We start from the raw sequence: 17,014 nt of genomic DNA on the forward strand, positions 1-17,014 counted from the left end.
TCATTGTACAGGAGGAGGAGGTGAGCTGTGACATCACCTATTGTGAATGGTGGATTTTGTGTTATCTACTGTATATATAGAGGTGTTATCAGTCATTGTACAGGAGGAGGAGGTGAGCTGTGACATCACCTATTGTGAATGGTGGACCCTGTGTTATCTACTGTATATAGGGGTGTTATTAGTCATTGTACAGGAGGAGGAGGTAAGCTGTGATATCACCTATTGTGAATGGTGGATCCTGTGTTATCACTGTATATAGAGATGTTATCAGTCATTGTACAGGAGGAGGAGGTGAGCGCTGTGACATCACCTATTGTGAATGGTGGATTTTGTGTTATCTACTGGATTATAGAGGTGTTATCAGTCATTGTACAGGAGGAGGAGGTGAGCTGTGACATCACCTACTGAAATGATGTCTACTATATACCTTACATTGTAATCCTGTCTGTAATGATGAAACTCCTAAAAGTAATCTGTAAAGAACAGGAGGTATGAGTCTAGTATAAAGCCTAGTGACGAGAGTGAAACCACCAATATTTTAGAATTTTTTTTATATTATACCGTAGATAATGACATAGAAAATTCAAGAAAATTATCAAAACATGTAAAAATGACATCTAACGTGTTATTTTTTATGACACTTTCCTTCTGAATTTTAGTTACCCAGAAATTATAATTACGGTGGATGCAAATTGTCTCTTCAGAGAGGAAGAGGACTAGAACTCTAGTGCCACCTATTGGAAGTAGCAGTCATAACAGTCAATGTCGACCCTTTAATGAGCCATGTCACATGACTTAGGATAAAAGCCAAACCAGGGGCAGTACCCTGAAACACCGTGTCTGCAAATTGAGATTCTGGTTTGGTTTTATTCAGGTGGCACTAGAGTTCTAGTCCTCTTCCTCTCTGAAGAGATAATTTGCATATTTCCCAGAGGAGCATTGCGGCTTTAAGTCTCCTCATCTCGACATGCTTAACATGTCACTCTCCGCAAGGAGAAATTATACTTCTTGAATTATGGTGGATGAATGGCAGCCCAGGACCAGTATCGCCAGGCAGCCAAGGCCACTCCCTGTTGACTCCTGCCTGTATACTGGTATTTCACTTCTGCCAAGAATGTTGTTTTACAACTGAAGTAGAGCACAGTCCTCTGTCCTCGGCTTATTTCTTTTTTTTCCAGCCTCATCTGTCACCTAGCCATATCTCCGCAGTGCCAATATTGTACCTTAATATATTAAAGAAATAATTTTGTGCCTTTCTAATTAAATCGCCATTGAAATATATTCCGCACAATGTTCACTGCTTTTTCTGCACAACAACATTTAATGCTACCCGTCTTAAAGAGGAACTTTCATTGGATTTTTTTTTCATTTAAATGTAGTATCTCCTCCAATTGCTGTTGTGCTACTGATTGTGGAACACTTTTTCTTTTGTTTCCGTGCCCCTCTGTTCCAAAGTTATGACCCCCAGTAATAATGGTGCAAGTTTTCCCTTCAGCCAACAAGGCGTATACAACGGAACTTCTCTTTGCGTAAATCTTTTCTAAAGCTGGCCAATCAAAACATGACCACGCCCACAAAGAACCAGTTGGTTGAAGGGAATGTTTGCCTCTTTGTTACAAGGCATAACTTTGGCACAGAAGAAAAAGAAAAACTGTTCCAGAACTAGTAGAACAGCAGCATTTGTAGGAGGTACTTCGTTTAAAAAATACAGTTAGAGGTCTGCTTTAAACAGCACTGTGCTGCAGTTCCCCTTAACCATTTTCAGGATGGCGGTAAGTCCAGGCGGTCAGACCTCCACCTATCATAAAGTGACGACAGACTACGGAGATGAGAATACTCCTTTAATTCTGGTGGAATCTTTATATCAAGAAGCCTACACCCCACAGTTTTCTGAAATTTTCTTTTTGATTTGATAGTAACACTCCATCACGCTCCGAGATCACTATTTAAATAAAAATTTAATATTTCGATCAAATTTTCTATCAAATCATTAAAATGAACCAAACCTGAATTTCTTTGTAAAACAGATTAAATGAGAATGAAATAATAATACAAAAATATAAATGTTTTAACTCATCATGTTAATTAATTTTTTTTGAAACTTTTTGTTATTGCAGAAATATACATAAGATGGGAAGAAACTTTTCAAATAGTCCAATATCCTACAACACTCGTGCCACTCCACGTCCTCTGCACCCTGGTGCCGCTAGGCGAATTGACGGGAGTAACATATGATGGCAGAATCAGACATTTTTTAGGACACAACATGAATTAAATTATCTTCCAACAAAATAAAAAAAATAAATATCAAAAAATTTATACTCACCTCTCTTTATCCCGCAGAAGATACGGTGATCATCCTGGACTTTGCTAACTAAAGGCCGGCACAAGACTGCAGTCAATCATTGACCTATAAACAAAGACCTGGAGAACAGCCACATCATCGGTGCTGGGCTGGGGCAGTGAAGAGAGGAGAATAGCTTATTTTCTTAATTTATTATATCTGTGGTTGTGACTTTTTTTTTTTAGGTTGGATAACTTCTTTAGATTTTGCTGTTTTTTGTTTGTTTGTTATTACTTGGCTTATAGTCCAGACGTTTATTCATGAAATATAAGTTGGTATTAGAAACGGTGTTCTGAAGTTATTTCCTGCCGTAGTTTCTATATGTATTTAATAAAAAAGTGTATTTTAGAGGAAAGCAATCTGCGGGGGCCAAGTTCTGCTCTCAGGTCTCTAAAGAAAAGCTGAAGACTGTAAAGCACATTGACAAAAAAATGTTTCTTAAGAGGACCTGTCACCGTTTCAAAAGCAGCCAGTGTTTTCTCTTATTTATTCCCGATGCTCCACTTATCTTTTTTATTTCTTTAAAATGCTCCAGAGATATTGGCCTTTTTATTTGGTGCTAATCTAAATGGCCATTACAAGCAGGATCCTCTGGGGCGTGTCTTTAGGACACTATATCATTACTCACTGAGCAACGCCCCCTTGATAAACATCATCAACATTTGCATATTTTGCAAGCTAAATGAAAAGGCCTCTATCTCTAACTATATTGCAGATCTTAAAAAAAAAAAAATATATATATATATATATATTTAATACTCAGGGAAGGAGCGAGAACAAAATAAAAGCAAACACCTGGTGACAGGTCCTATTTAAATTGGTTGCCCCACTTATTGGAATGGTTCTTTAAAGGAGTTTTCCACTATCATGACACTGATGACCTATCCATAAAATAGGTAATTAAAATTAGATCAGTGGGGGTCCGACACCTGGCATTCCCATTGTATAGCTGATCATTAGAATCTCTGCAGTACCCATGAGGGGCAACTCCATATACAGTTTACAATTGGCATCTGTCAAAAGTTGGTAGCAGCTGATCAATAGGGGGTGCCGAGTCTTGGACCCCCATGATATAATTTCATTATTTTTTTAAGTATAAGTAAATCAGAATGTATTTCCCTGCTGCAGTTTTTAGAAATCATATGTACCGTAATCTTTAATAAACCTAGCAGTAAGTCTTCAGTTGACCTGTAGAGCCACCCCAGGGGAAACTCAGCATTACACAGTGCCCATTTATATTGAATCAGGTATCCATACAACTCAACCAAAACGACATACGTTTTTGGCATCCATTCTCAACTCTGACGAAGCGATGAGGATCCAAAACATGTATTTCAATTTTGGCATTGTTTTTTTTTCCTTTATCACAACCTATATTAAGAATAAAAAAAATATAACTGTTGCAATTTTCACATTGGCCACTGGGGCTTTTTTAGACTATGACTTCCTGCAATTTTCACATTGGCCACTGGAGCTTTTTTAGACTATGACTTCCTGCAATTTTCACATTGGCCACTGGGGCTTTTTTAGACTATAACTTCCTGTTATTTCAGGAAACTCACATGTACATTAGCAGCAATGAGAAGACTCTGACTCTAGCTACTGTATTGAAGCATCTAATGAGGTGTACAAAGTACAATGTGAGGGGAAAGAGCAGGGTCAGCTGTGAAATCACCCATTGGAATTGGTGCCATCAGCATTATATAAAGGTGTTATCAGGTGAGGAAAAACTCTTCCTTAAACAACAGGAAGTTAGTTTCTAAAACAACACCAGTGAACACTGTAAAAATTACTGGATCACTAATATTTTTGAATAAAAACTGTAATGTGAAAAAAAAATTGCCCCACACAAAACCTTGATTTAACTCATAGGTCATTTTTCAACAACACATAAGGAAGCATCATTGCTCTCAGTTCTCTTTGGAAGTCTTCATTAACCCTTTAAAAATGAGGGATTTTTCCTTTTCTGTTCTTTCGTTTTTTCCTCCCCTTTTTTCAAGTGCCATCACTTTATCCACATATCCATATGAGGGCTTGTTTCTTGGGTAACGAGTTGTAGTTTTGAATGACACCATTATTTTTATTATATAGTGAACGTCAGTAAAAAAAAATTCTAAGTTAGGAGGGAAAATGAGAAAAAAAACTAGCAATTGCAGTATTTGGGGTCTTGTTTATACAAAGTATAGTTAATAACTTTGTTCAATGAGTCATACGAAACTCCGATAGTTTTTTCTTTTTCGATCAACAGGGTGGTATGAGAGCTTGATTTTTGTGGGGAGAACTGTTGTTTTTTACGAATACCATTTTGGGGTCCATAGGACTTTTTATTCCATTTTTTTGGGGGAAGTGACGGGCCTAGAAAAAAAACAACAGCAATTCTGCGATCGTCTGTTTCTGCATTCTTAGTATGGGTTGAATGTTTTAAATATTTTATTAGTTTGAACAATTATATTTCACAGCTATACCAAATAAGTTCTCTCTCTTTTAATAGATTTTGCCATTTGCAATACTGGAAATTTTTAACGTTTATAGTGGTTGTTTCTTTTACATATATATATATTTTTCAGATTTTTTATTTTTTTTATTACATTTTTTAGTCCCCTTGGTGGACTTGATCCTATTATTGCTTGATCTATTACCTATATAATTTCCAGCCTCTTATGAAGCCCAAGCAGACATGAGGGCCTTCAGCAAGCTCCCAGCTGACATAAAAACCCATCGAGAACGCCTGGATCATGCGCCCCCCTTGCCCTACAATTCCTAACCTCTTAATTGCCACAGCCGTGACTGACAGAGGCACATAAGAGGTAAAACTTATGCAATCATAGTTAGCTCCTATCGCAACAGTTACTCTCCGGTGGAAGCTGTGTAAAACAGCCAGTATCTGCGCTGTATGGAGCAGGCTCAGCTCCTGAGCCCGCTTTATATAGTAATGTACAAATAAAGAAAAATCTGGCACTCTTAATGATGCAAGAAAGTGATTTTAAAAGGAAAAAAGGCTGAATTACAATTCCGAATTTTGTCACATGTTTGGAATTGTAATTTAGCCCTTTTTCCTGTTTATTATATTGATTTAAGCCTGAAGAAGGACTTGTTGACCGAAACGTAATTTGTTTACATGGATTACGATACCTATTAAAATCACACTTTCATGTATCATTAAGAGAGCCTGGCTTTTCCTTAAAGAGGTTGTCCACTACTTTTTCATTAAGGACGTATTCTTAGAATAGGTCATCAATGTCTGATCGGTTAGGGTCCAACACCTGACACCCTATTGATCTGACTAGGAGGCGGATGTGCAGTAGCCTCCCTCGGCCACTATCAGAAGGCAGAGCAACTCCACAATCGAGCAGTCTCGGTCAACACCGAAAACAGCTGATCCCCGCGGGTGCTGGTGTCGGACCCCGATAGATCAGACACTGATGACCTATCCTACGGATCGATCATCAATGAAAAAGTAGTGGACAGCCTCTTTAATTGTTCATGAAGTGATATCCTATACCGTAACCGTATTTTCCTACAGAGTGACATATTCCAGCTTTAAACCATATAGAAATGACCTAAAGACCTTGGTTCCCTTAGTAATATATGTGGACACATAGTGGAGGTAAAGTTGTCCCTGTCATAGAACATATTCTGCCATGAGTACACTGCTCAACAATCCTGCCTATATTCAGGCTCATGTTCTTCACCATGTACTCACACAATTTTGTTTTTACAGTAGGAAACCACTTTAGCTGAAAAAGGAAACAGCGGGATGATCTTCCAGGTACAATTTTTCTTAGCCGTTAATTTCGCTCAAGCTGGGAATGAGAAATTCGATTCTACGGGACATCAGAGTAGTTTTGCAGACAGACTCCACGTTGTCCATAATGCCCAAAAATAAAGTTCCACACTCCTTATCATTTTTTTTTCTAGAATTTTATTAATAGGAAATTCTCCACCAGTGAAATTAACTGTACAATAGATACAAGTATATGGCTTTTGGCTTTGCCCAACGCTTACACATACATGCTCCATCCATTCTTTTTTTTTTCTTTTTTATAAAATGTCACTCACAGACAAATCCTTTCAGCAAGCCGGAGAATGGACAAGCCGAGATTCGGAGAAGAAGCAGAGAGAACGTGAAGAGGTGAAGCCGGGAGAGTCGTACAAGATGCTTATCCTTACAGAACTTTTGAAGCCACGAAAACAAAATAAAGGGTGTGCCGGAGTTGATATTCTTGATATGTATAAACATCAAATATGACATTGTTCATACAATAGTACAAGGGTTAATATGGGTTATTAATGGGCAGGGGTCAGTCATGACAAAAATTCCAGAAACCTTACCAAGAATGGAACCTCGCCATCCCTAAAGTTCAGAAATGCAAAGAATCGGGTAACCTTAATGTCGTCAATGTGGCCGTTGGGTTTGTTCATCGGCATTGAAGCTAAATTATAACAATAGTTCTAGAAAATGTTACGGACTACAATATGGCAATACTGCCTAAATATCCTAATATCTAAAAGCGCCAATCTGATTAGTATTGTGCTCATTTATCCATTATTTTCTTTTTTGTTCAACGTTGCACCCCACTACTATGAAAGCCATTCATAAATTATCTACACCCTGGCCTGCACAGGAATCATTCACAAAAGTCAGCAGAAACTTGGTGATTTCAATCCATTTTAAAGGAAAAGTGTCACATTAAAAGTGATCTATATTCTGCAGACAGCATGTCATAGAGCAAGTGGAGAAGAACAGATTGATATATAGTTTTGTAGGAAAAAACGACTCAAAGAAACTTTTATTCTTTTAATTCTCTGCTCCTTCTAGGAGTCCAAAGGGCGGTCCTAATCGGTGAGTCACAAATCGCCTCATATGACTGTGTACAGGGAGAGCAATCACAAAACAGAACCACCCACTGGACTCCTAAGCACAAAAGGAGCAGCAGAGCACTGCGAGCCTCCTCCTGCCTGCCAGTGTTCCTGACGCCTCTTCTGATTAGTAGACCTTTGCAACATTTTTATGGCGGCACAACGCATGCATGATATCTTGATGAGCCTTCTAATCAGTAGTGGCCCTCGTAGGTAAGAGGTAGTTTTTAGGGCTATGCTCCAGTGGCCGTACATTACCAATGTATCTACTGAACCAGGATCTGTGAATAAATTTGCTCAACTGTAAGATGATGACGTGGTCAATAAATAGAGGTAAGCATATGAGATTTATCCATCTCTTCTTTTAAATATTTGCATAAATGTCATCAAACTTTTATTTGTAAGGTGTAACACAGAGGGTCACTGACAACATTTTCAGAGATGAGGAAAATAATCAATATAATTACACAATATAATGTTAGTCTATTTTACATAATGGTTTCACTGTTTTTCTATAATTGTTGCTTTTTATTTTTCATCTATACAAGTCTAAAAGTCTACAAAATAATAGTTCCCTGGGAGTCTGAAAATTGGCACACTTTGGGCTTGGGGTAGGAAATGTGCTTGCGTGAATTGGAGAAACTACGCCTATTGGTAGAAGTCTACTATGTGTAAACGCATTTGTAAAAGTGTACTATATCTACACCTATTGGAAGTCTACTAAATCTATTAGTAGAAGTCTACTATGTCTACACTTATTGGAAGAAGTCTACTACATTCATTGGTAGAAGTCTACTATGTATAAATTCAATGGTAGAAGTCTACTGTGTCTAACATATTGGAAGAGGTTTATGTCCATTGCTAGAAGTCTACTATGTGTAAACTCATTGGTAAAAGTGTACTCTACACGTATTGGAAGAAGTCTACTATATCTATTGGTGGAGGTCTACTTTTTGTAAACGCATTAGTAGACGCCTACTATGTCTACAGGTGTTGGAAGAAGTCTGCACTGTCCATTGGTAGAAGTTTACCATGAGTAAATGCATTGGTAGAAGTCTACTATGCCTACACGTCTTTGTAGAAGACTACAAGTCTTGGTAGAAATGTACTATATCTACGCATACTTGTAGATGTGTACTATGTGTTGGAAGACGTCTACACTTATTGATAGAAGTCTGCTATGTATACACGCATTGGAAGTAGTTTACTATGTCTAGATATCTTGGCATTAGTCTGCTATATCTACACGTATTGGTAGAAGTCTACTATGTATACATGCACCGGTGGAAGTCTACTATGTCTAAAAGTCTTGGTAGAAGTCTACTATCTATACTTGCACTGGTAGAAGTCTACTATGCCTACATGTCTTGGTAGAAGTCTTATTTTGATTTGTGGTGGTAGAAGTCTACTACTGTATGTATACACGCATTGGTACAAGCCAACTATGCCTACACGTCTTGGGAGAAGTCTGTTATGTTGACTTGCCCTGGTAGAAATTTACTATATATAGAAGCATTGATAGAAGTCTACTATGCCTACATATCTTGGTAGAAGTCTGTTGGGTCTACTTGTCCTGGTAGCAGTATACTATATAACACTCATTGGTAGAAGTCTACTATGTCTACACATCTTGGTAGAAGTCTTCATTGTGGTAGAAATCTACAATGTGGAGCAACTTTTATCACGATACTTTGTAAGAGTGAACGTACCAGGAGCCAGTAACGCTTCTGAGTCATCAGGCACTAGCGGTACATTATTCATGAATATTCAGGTTAACATGGCTCAGAGATTGTACTGGTTCCTAATGAATTCACTCATTGTATAGCGTTAGTGTTACATCCTATGCATTGACTTCCTTTTTAACAAATACAAAAGTAAACTATAAAATTAAAGACAAAGGGAACCCATCAGGACAATTTTATTTCTGAAACTGGCTGTATGGGTCCTAGTACAATAATAAAAATGAAACCAGTCTTATAGTAATCCGCTGAGCCAGTGCTGAGAAAACTAGCTTTAAAACCGCAAGAAAATTTGCCTGGAAGTGCTAATTTGCATGTGGGGGCGTGTCAATATAATCTGACTATTTAAACATACTCAATTTGCACTTCCAGATTAATTTGCACATGGCTTTAAAACTTGATGTTTCAGCTCCGGCACATCACATTACTACAATACAGGAACCATTTTTATTGTTGCTCTACAGCCTGCACAGTGAAACCTCTAATTTCAGTAATCAAATTAATGTGAAAGGTCCCCTTTAAGAAGTTTTTATGATGTTGAATGTGCAAATAATCAACATCAAAGTAAAATTAGTAGCTAAACTAAATTAAGTTCTTAAAATTAGGATTGACAATAAAATTTAAAAAAGTACTTTTTTTTTTTTTTTCCAGAAATAGTGCCATGCTTGTCCATGGGCTGTGTTTGGTACTGCAGTTCATCCCTATTCAAGTAAATGAAGCTGGTCAATACTTGACAATACCATAGACAGGGATGGCACTAGTTTTTTGAAAAAAAAAAAAGTTTACTTTTTTTTCTAAACCTAGAAAACACAATATTTTTTGCTTTTCTTAAAGGGGTTTCCTACTGTTGGAAAAAGGATGCTCAAATGTTTGTTGTAATGTAAAATATGAAAGTCAGATAGTCCTTACCTCATCAGGTACAGTGTCGCCCCCTGCTGCTGATCCGGATTTTGTATTTTGGCTTGTGCTGTCTAAAGTGCTAGGGTCACTGAGCTCAGTGATAAGCTGCAGCGTTCAGTGGTGATGCTTACTGTAGTTGCAACATTAGCCAATAAATAGAGACAGGAACAGCAAAGTAGAGTCTGTGCTGAAATTGGCAGGGGAACTACAATGTGGCTTTCTTATTTTACATTACAGCTAAAGTTCGGGGGATCACTTTGCTAAAAGCATAAACCTCTTTTAATGACAAAACAAATATATAGCAACCTTCTATTCACTTACATGGGAGGTTGTTAGCCCCCATTATTGTACTTTTTTTTTTTCAAGAAACACTTTCAGCCCCTGATTCAGTTTCCATGCTGGACAGATGATACTTCGCAATAGTTTTCTAACACTTTCCTTTTTAAACATTTTAAAAAGGAAACAGCTTTGGGTCAGCCCAAAAATGTTACTTTGCTGTGATCACATCAGGGGGTGAAATATCTACATGTAAACTAGATTTCTACCTTCAGTCTTTCCATCTTACAGGGAATCCTATATCAACCTTTCACCCCCCAAATACTTGGCCAAAGTGATATTTCTAAACTTCCTAACTGGGGGATACTTCATCACCAGCCAACTTTGTTGGCATGCAGCACATGCGTAGTTGAGGACAAGGCCAGTACGCCTCAATTTGCATGAGCCAGATCTTAGTAATGCAGTCAGAGGAACATTAAGGAAGCTAAAAAGTGATGGGCCAGCATGACTTCAAGAAAGGACTACCTGCTCCACTACTCTACATCGGTAATTGGCAAAGTTTCTTTCCAACTAACCTGAATTCTACTGACATGATTGATGAGAATAATAAGACTTGGCTGTAACATAAATTAATGGATTTTAAGCTATGGTGGGAGATACCTTAGATTCAAAGTGATCACCAACCCCGAGAAACGCCTCTGAAATGAATGTGAACCACAGCTCCATTTACTGTCCATCGGACTACTTAAGACAGCAGTGGAGGTCATTCCCCCCACCAAAGTTATCCATTACCCACTTTAAATGGTGTGAATAACCCTTTAATTGGTCAGTAAAGCTGAAGCTTCATGCTCAAAGGTACCGGTCCAGCCAAGGTTTCCAACACAAGCAATGGATTGGTGCACTATTGCTCGCAAACAACTTTTGCTGATGTGTTATTATGTAGCAGTAGTCCCATGACAAGCACAAAGTCACGTAGATGTAGAAATAAAAGGATTATAATCCAGTGCAAAGGAAAAATTAAAATTTCAAATTTTATTCAAAAGTTTCCATATACCGTAAGCAAGGACTCATTCACAGTCCGAAATGCGTAAGGTTTAAACATGCTTTGTCATTCCCCCTTTTAATCTTACATCTTTTTATGGAAACTTTTGAATAAAATTAAAATGTTTCTTTTTTCCATGGTGCTGGACTACAATTCTTTTTTTTTTTTTCTATGTCTACTACCTACTCGAGGACACCGAACTGGAGGAATCCGAGCACCATCAATCAGAAGATTAAGCTTTGTTTTTACTTCTATACAAAGTCATGTCAGTTTCCCATTATGGTTGAGCAATATTTCCATAGATGAAAGCTTTAACAAGGAACTATTGTGTGATACGACTAATCATTTTTATACAATTTTCACAGGCTAAAACAAACCCTCGCGAGGCCGCCATGGCATCAAGCGAATAGCATTACACAGTTGCATTGGGCTCCGCACAGTTTAAGTACGATTTGTCCATGCAGAATTTGCAAAGCTGAATTGAAACTATTAAAATATTTTCTAAGAATATTTCTACGTTCAGAAGGAAAAGATGGCACTTTCCAAAAAATTGTTGCCCTTAATTGACCAACTAATTTAATCTTGGTGTGTGTGCTTTGATTCTGTATCTTTTTAAGGGATAGCACTCCAAATCAAATTTAAACATTATAATGAACAATTGATAAACATTAACGATTCATTTTCCTTGACTTCCAACATAAGACCGAATACATAACATATAATACTGCATTTAAAGAGTTGACCAGGATTAGAAAAGGAGTCTACTTTAATCCCACCCGAGGTAGCTCCATTCATCAGGATAACCTTCGAGCCCATAAAGGGTTGCTCTTAAAAAAAAGGGAAGGGATGACTCTTAAAAACAAAACTATACATAGACTATTTTTTAATGATTGACAATCCCCTTTAAACATCACCATGATCAGAATATATATTTGCTTGATACATTTAGAACTAATCACGGTAATGGGATTTCGAGACACCTGTTAAATGCCCGTTCATATATTTGCCGCCACATTAATAGGTTTCCTTTTTGCTTCTTAAAAAAAACTAAATAAATAAAAATTAATTGAGTTGACGTAGTTTAAAGGAAATATTCCATTCTGGGACATTTAGGTTGACGTGTCATAAATTTTGGATCCCGCAGGAGGAGAACCTTGAGAACAGATCCCCACTGAGTGACACAAGAAATGGAGTGGTGAGCAGCTTCTTCATCCATTTTACAGGATGATCCGGAAATTTTCTTAGTAAGCGGGCTTGTGAATTTTTGAAGATCCCATGCAAGTGTATGGAGAAAGCTACGTATGTGCAAGCACCGCTTCATTCCCAGGGTCAAGTTCTCAGAGGAGGGATCCGCATCTATTTATGCCATGTATCAGATGAGACAACCCCTATAAGGTTTAACGTATACAAGACGTTTGCCTCACGTTCCCTTAGATCATGATACCTCTTGCCCCTTTATAAAACACCTCTGCCCAATGACACTATAACTCCACCTTCTAAAGCCGCTCTCCGGTTTAGAAGTGACTTTTGGTGGAAGTTATGAGTTAGAAATGAATGTTGTCCCAAAATTCATTATCTTCCCCCCCAAATAACAAAAAAAATTTAAAATAAAACCTCAAGACACATGATATGGGTTTGCTCGAATGGTTGCTTCTCTCTAGATGAGAGAAAGATCTAAAGGATCAAAGTAAAAAGCAGTTTAAGAGAAAAGTACAGTCACAAATAAGGCGAGCAAAGCTGCGGCGGTGGATGACACAGTATAGTTCCCGATATTGGTTGCTGATGCAATGATTCCAAGGAAAGAGGTTGTTGGCGAGAGTAATTGGTGCATGTAGAAGAATGGATGTCCAGGGGTGGTTGAAGTGACATATAGTAGACAAGGGAGAATTCGGGGATAGAGGAAGGAGGTGGGAGAAATCATAGGAAGGAAAGGAAGGAAAAAAAAGAAAGAGAAAACAGATAAGAAAATGAACAGGTCACAAATATAGAGAAAAAAAATGTAGCAAAACTCAGCAATAGCCAAACAAGAAAAGAAGATGGTGGCTGTTATAGGAATTGCGTAATTAATGAGGCAAGCCAAGAAGCAGAAGCTGTTAGCAGTAAATTAGAGCTCACACGGGAGGCAAATGCAAGACACAAGAGCAAGAAATAGAGGTAAAAATAAGCTTGGCAGGATAAATATGAGAAACCAACCCAAAGGACGGTTCAGATGTTACCTGAAAGACATCAATGTCTAGAACAGCTCTGCTCATTAACCAAAACACACGGAAAATAAGACCATAGAGTCCTACAGGTTTTGTATCTTGAAGCCAAATCCTTTTAGTACAAAGAAAATCTAATATTACATGGCAGACAATGAGATGAATGGGGAAACGTGGAATACTTATACAGCTCAGCTCCGCCTCAGTAGGAGTTGTGGCGCATTGCGAAGATTACAAGTGGTGTAATCCCCTTTATGACCTACAATGACCGTCAATAATACTATAGAGTCAGCTGTTAGTCAGTGATCTTGGTCTAGTAGATAAAACAAACCATTCAGACAATTCACAGTTTTTTTTATAAAAACCCTTAAAGGGTTCCTTCCATATAAAACCTGTGGAGAAATGTATTCTTGCTGTCGTCATCCCCATGCCAAAATGCTTTTGGTGAAAAATCTACTAGTCCAATATGTCCAAAAGCTGTTCTAATTTTTTTATGCTCTGTAATTTGCCATCCACTCTCTTTGAGTAGTTGGTTCCTCTCAACCAGTATTCTATCAGTATTATAGGTGTAGAAACGTCCTTTTCCTCAACTCTCCAGAATGCATTGTTCCTGTCATTGTCCAATAGCTTGCCTGCCCTAAAGTGAAAGCCTGCCTTTTGGTTATGTCTGTAAGCAATTTGACAGGAGAACAGGAACAGAGATTAAAAAAATAAGCCCCCACTTCCTGTAGCAAGACAGAAACCTACCCCTAATCCTGTAGAAAGACTTTTATAGGAGACAAAGACCTACTGTCACTTCCTGTAGGTAGGCAAAGATCTGCCCCGCTTGCCTTAGAAAGACAAAGACCCATTACCTCTTCCTGTAGAGAGACAAAAACTCAGCCCCACTTCCTGTGGAGAAACAAACATCTGCCTCCATTTCCCTTAAATACTAAAATCCCTCTTTCTGTGGACAAACAAATACCTGTCACCACTTTGTTTAGATATACAAAGACCTCCCCTCCTCCGTGGAGACAAAGATCCATTCCCACTTCATGTAGATAGTCAAAGACCTGCTCCACTTCCTGTAGCTAAAGACCTGCCCCACTTCCTGAGACAAAGACCCTCCCCCACTTCCTGTAGATAAAGACCCGCAGTCACTTCCTGTAGATAAAGACCCACTCTCACTTCCTGTAGATAAAGACCCATCCTCACTTCCTGTAGATAGTTGCCACTTCCCGTAGAGACAAAGACCCGCCTTCAATTCCTGTAGATAAAGACCTGCCCTCACTGCCTGTAGATAGTCAAAGACCTGCCCTCACTTCCTGTAGATAAAGACTCACCTTCACTTCCTGTAGATAAAGGCCCAACCTCACTTCCTGTAGATAAACGCCCAACCTCACTTCCTGTAGATAAAGACCTGCCCTCACTTCCTGTAGATAAAGACCTGCCCTCACTTCCTGCAGATAAAAACCCGCCCTCACTTCCAGTAGATAGTTGCCACTTCCTGTAGAGACAAAGACCCGCCTTCAATTCCTGTAGATAAAGACCCGCCCTCACTGCCTGTAGATAGTCAAAGGATCACCCTCACTTCCTGTAGATTAAGACCCACCTTCACTTCCTGTAGATAAAGACCCGCCCTCACTTCCTGTAAAGACCCACCCTCACTTCCTGTAGATAAAGACCTGCCCTCACTTCCTGTAGATAAAAACCCGCAGCCACTTCCTGTAGAGACAAAGACCTGCCTTCAATTCCTGTAGATAAAGACCCGCCCTCACTGCATGAAGATAGTCAAAGAACCACCCTCACTTCCTGTAGATAAAGACCCAACTTCAATTCCTGTAGATATAGACCCGCCCTCACTTCCTGCAGATAAAGACCTACCATCACTTCCTGTAGATAAAGACCTGCCCTCACTTCCTGTGGATAAAAACCCACCCTCACTTCCTGTAGATAAAGACCCACCCTCATTTCATGTAATCCATCTCATCATCTCTAGAGACAAATTACTCTTAGGCAACAGATAGTGGACAACAAGTTACACTCAAAAAAGACCCCTAGTGGACAGCACTTTGGAGTGATATTTTGGAGGAAGGACAATGTACTTATATAAAGTGATTGGCAGATTGTTTTATATTACATTATCCATGAAATTAGATCAATTTGTCTGAAAAAACAGGGGCCATTTAATAATTGTACATTATTAAAATGCTGCCCGCCATCTTCAGGTTGAAATGTGATTTAAATCCTAGATAATAAAGTTATTATTGGAAGAATACAGGATATTTTCATCCTTTCATTAGTAATTCCATTTTCACTATGTGCTATGAAAACCCTCAAAAGGCTGCAATGCACTTTGCAACCACTAGGTGGCCAAATATAGCAGATACATCTCCAACAGAGTACTGCAAATTCTTTTTGTCTTTTCAAAGCTGGTCATGTAGCGGCACTCAACTTGGGATATGTTAAGTAAAAAGGAAAAGCAAGGAAGAACACAAATGTACACAATTTAAAGGGGCCCTCTAATAATACACACATATGGGTAAAATAGTAAAGCATACACATTGACTATTTCCTAATATATTTCAGTAACATTTCGGTCCTTAATAGGTTTAGAAAATCAGTTTTGTTTTTTTGTTTCTTTTTTTTCAGTATTACATACTAACCCATTAGTAAACTCTAAGTCAATAGAGGGCCACATTCAGGACCCCCATTTATCTGTAGAGTGTATACTAACTACAAATTGCAGTGGAGGACTAGTCAAACTCACATTTAAAGGTGACTAATTTCTATGAGTACTGTGTAGTGTTATATTTTTTCCTGTGGTGGCGCTGCCGCAGGGAATGTTGAGCTTTGTATATCCCCGCCCACATCACTGATTGGCTGCTTTCCGTGTACACTGTGAATAGGCAGAAAGCTGCTAATCAGTGCTGTGGGTGGGGTTACACAGAACAGTTGACTAGGAGGCACAAGAGACCTACTCCTGCAGTGATAATCTCCGGCTGATAAAACACTGGTTATTTTGAAACCGCAACACACAGCCCAGTAAGTGACACTTCGCTTAAATCAGAGTCGCAGCCCCTACATTATGCTGCTCTCAGATTACATACCAAAAACCTGGAGACAGACTCCCTTTAAGTCAAATAAATTACCCCCAAAGGTGTACTTATGTTTTAAGCTCTGGTTTTCAAGAAAAAGAAGAGATCCCTTCAGAACACGTCTTAGGCTAGTTTCACACTAGCATTTACCTGATCTGCAGCGGGCTGCGGACTTCCTCCGTGAAGCCCCGCCCCCGCCGCACCTCCGCCGCTAGCTTCACCTACTTCTGCATGCGGCCTGTGTACCTATATTTAACATTAGGTACACAGGTCGTGCCGCAGTATGCGGATGGTGCCGCATGCGTCGTTTTGTTAGGGCATGCTAGGCTATGGGTTGAACTAGATGGACTTAAAGTCTTCCTTCAACCTTAAAGAAGTTGTCCACTACTATAACCTTTTTTTTTTTTTTCATAAATCTTGCTATTATGTGCCACTGAAAACATCTACTGTGTTTATTTTAGCAATATTACCTTTTATCATGCTGTAGCAGCCCACTTTAGTGCTGGATTCAGCTCTCATGGGGTTAATCGACAACTTCCTTTCTCCTGAGTCATTGTGCTCTAATACTACAAGTT

At 38.7% G+C, this 17,014-nt stretch overlaps 1 protein-coding gene across 7 annotated transcripts in view; it reads right to left on the reverse strand.

The window, feature by feature from the left end:
* The window catches only part of NCAM1 (neural cell adhesion molecule 1), a 410,078-nt gene that overhangs the window by 13,024 nt on the left and 380,040 nt on the right, over positions 1–17,014 (reverse strand). For 2 of the 7 annotated variants that reach the window (XM_077249987.1, XM_077249988.1), the window contains one exon: positions 11,331–12,940. The exons of the other annotated variants lie outside the window; for them this stretch is intronic. In XM_077249987.1, coding sequence (XP_077106102.1) covers positions 12,861–12,940 — 80 coding nt within the window. In that variant the 3' untranslated portion in view covers positions 11,331–12,860. Of the gene's footprint in view, positions 1–11,330; positions 12,941–17,014 lie in introns of those variants that run through there. 7 annotated transcript variants of the gene reach the window in all.

This window comes from Ranitomeya variabilis, chromosome 4 (genome assembly GCF_051348905.1).
Source record: "Ranitomeya variabilis isolate aRanVar5 chromosome 4, aRanVar5.hap1, whole genome shotgun sequence".
NCBI lineage: Eukaryota > Metazoa > Chordata > Amphibia > Anura > Dendrobatidae > Ranitomeya > Ranitomeya variabilis.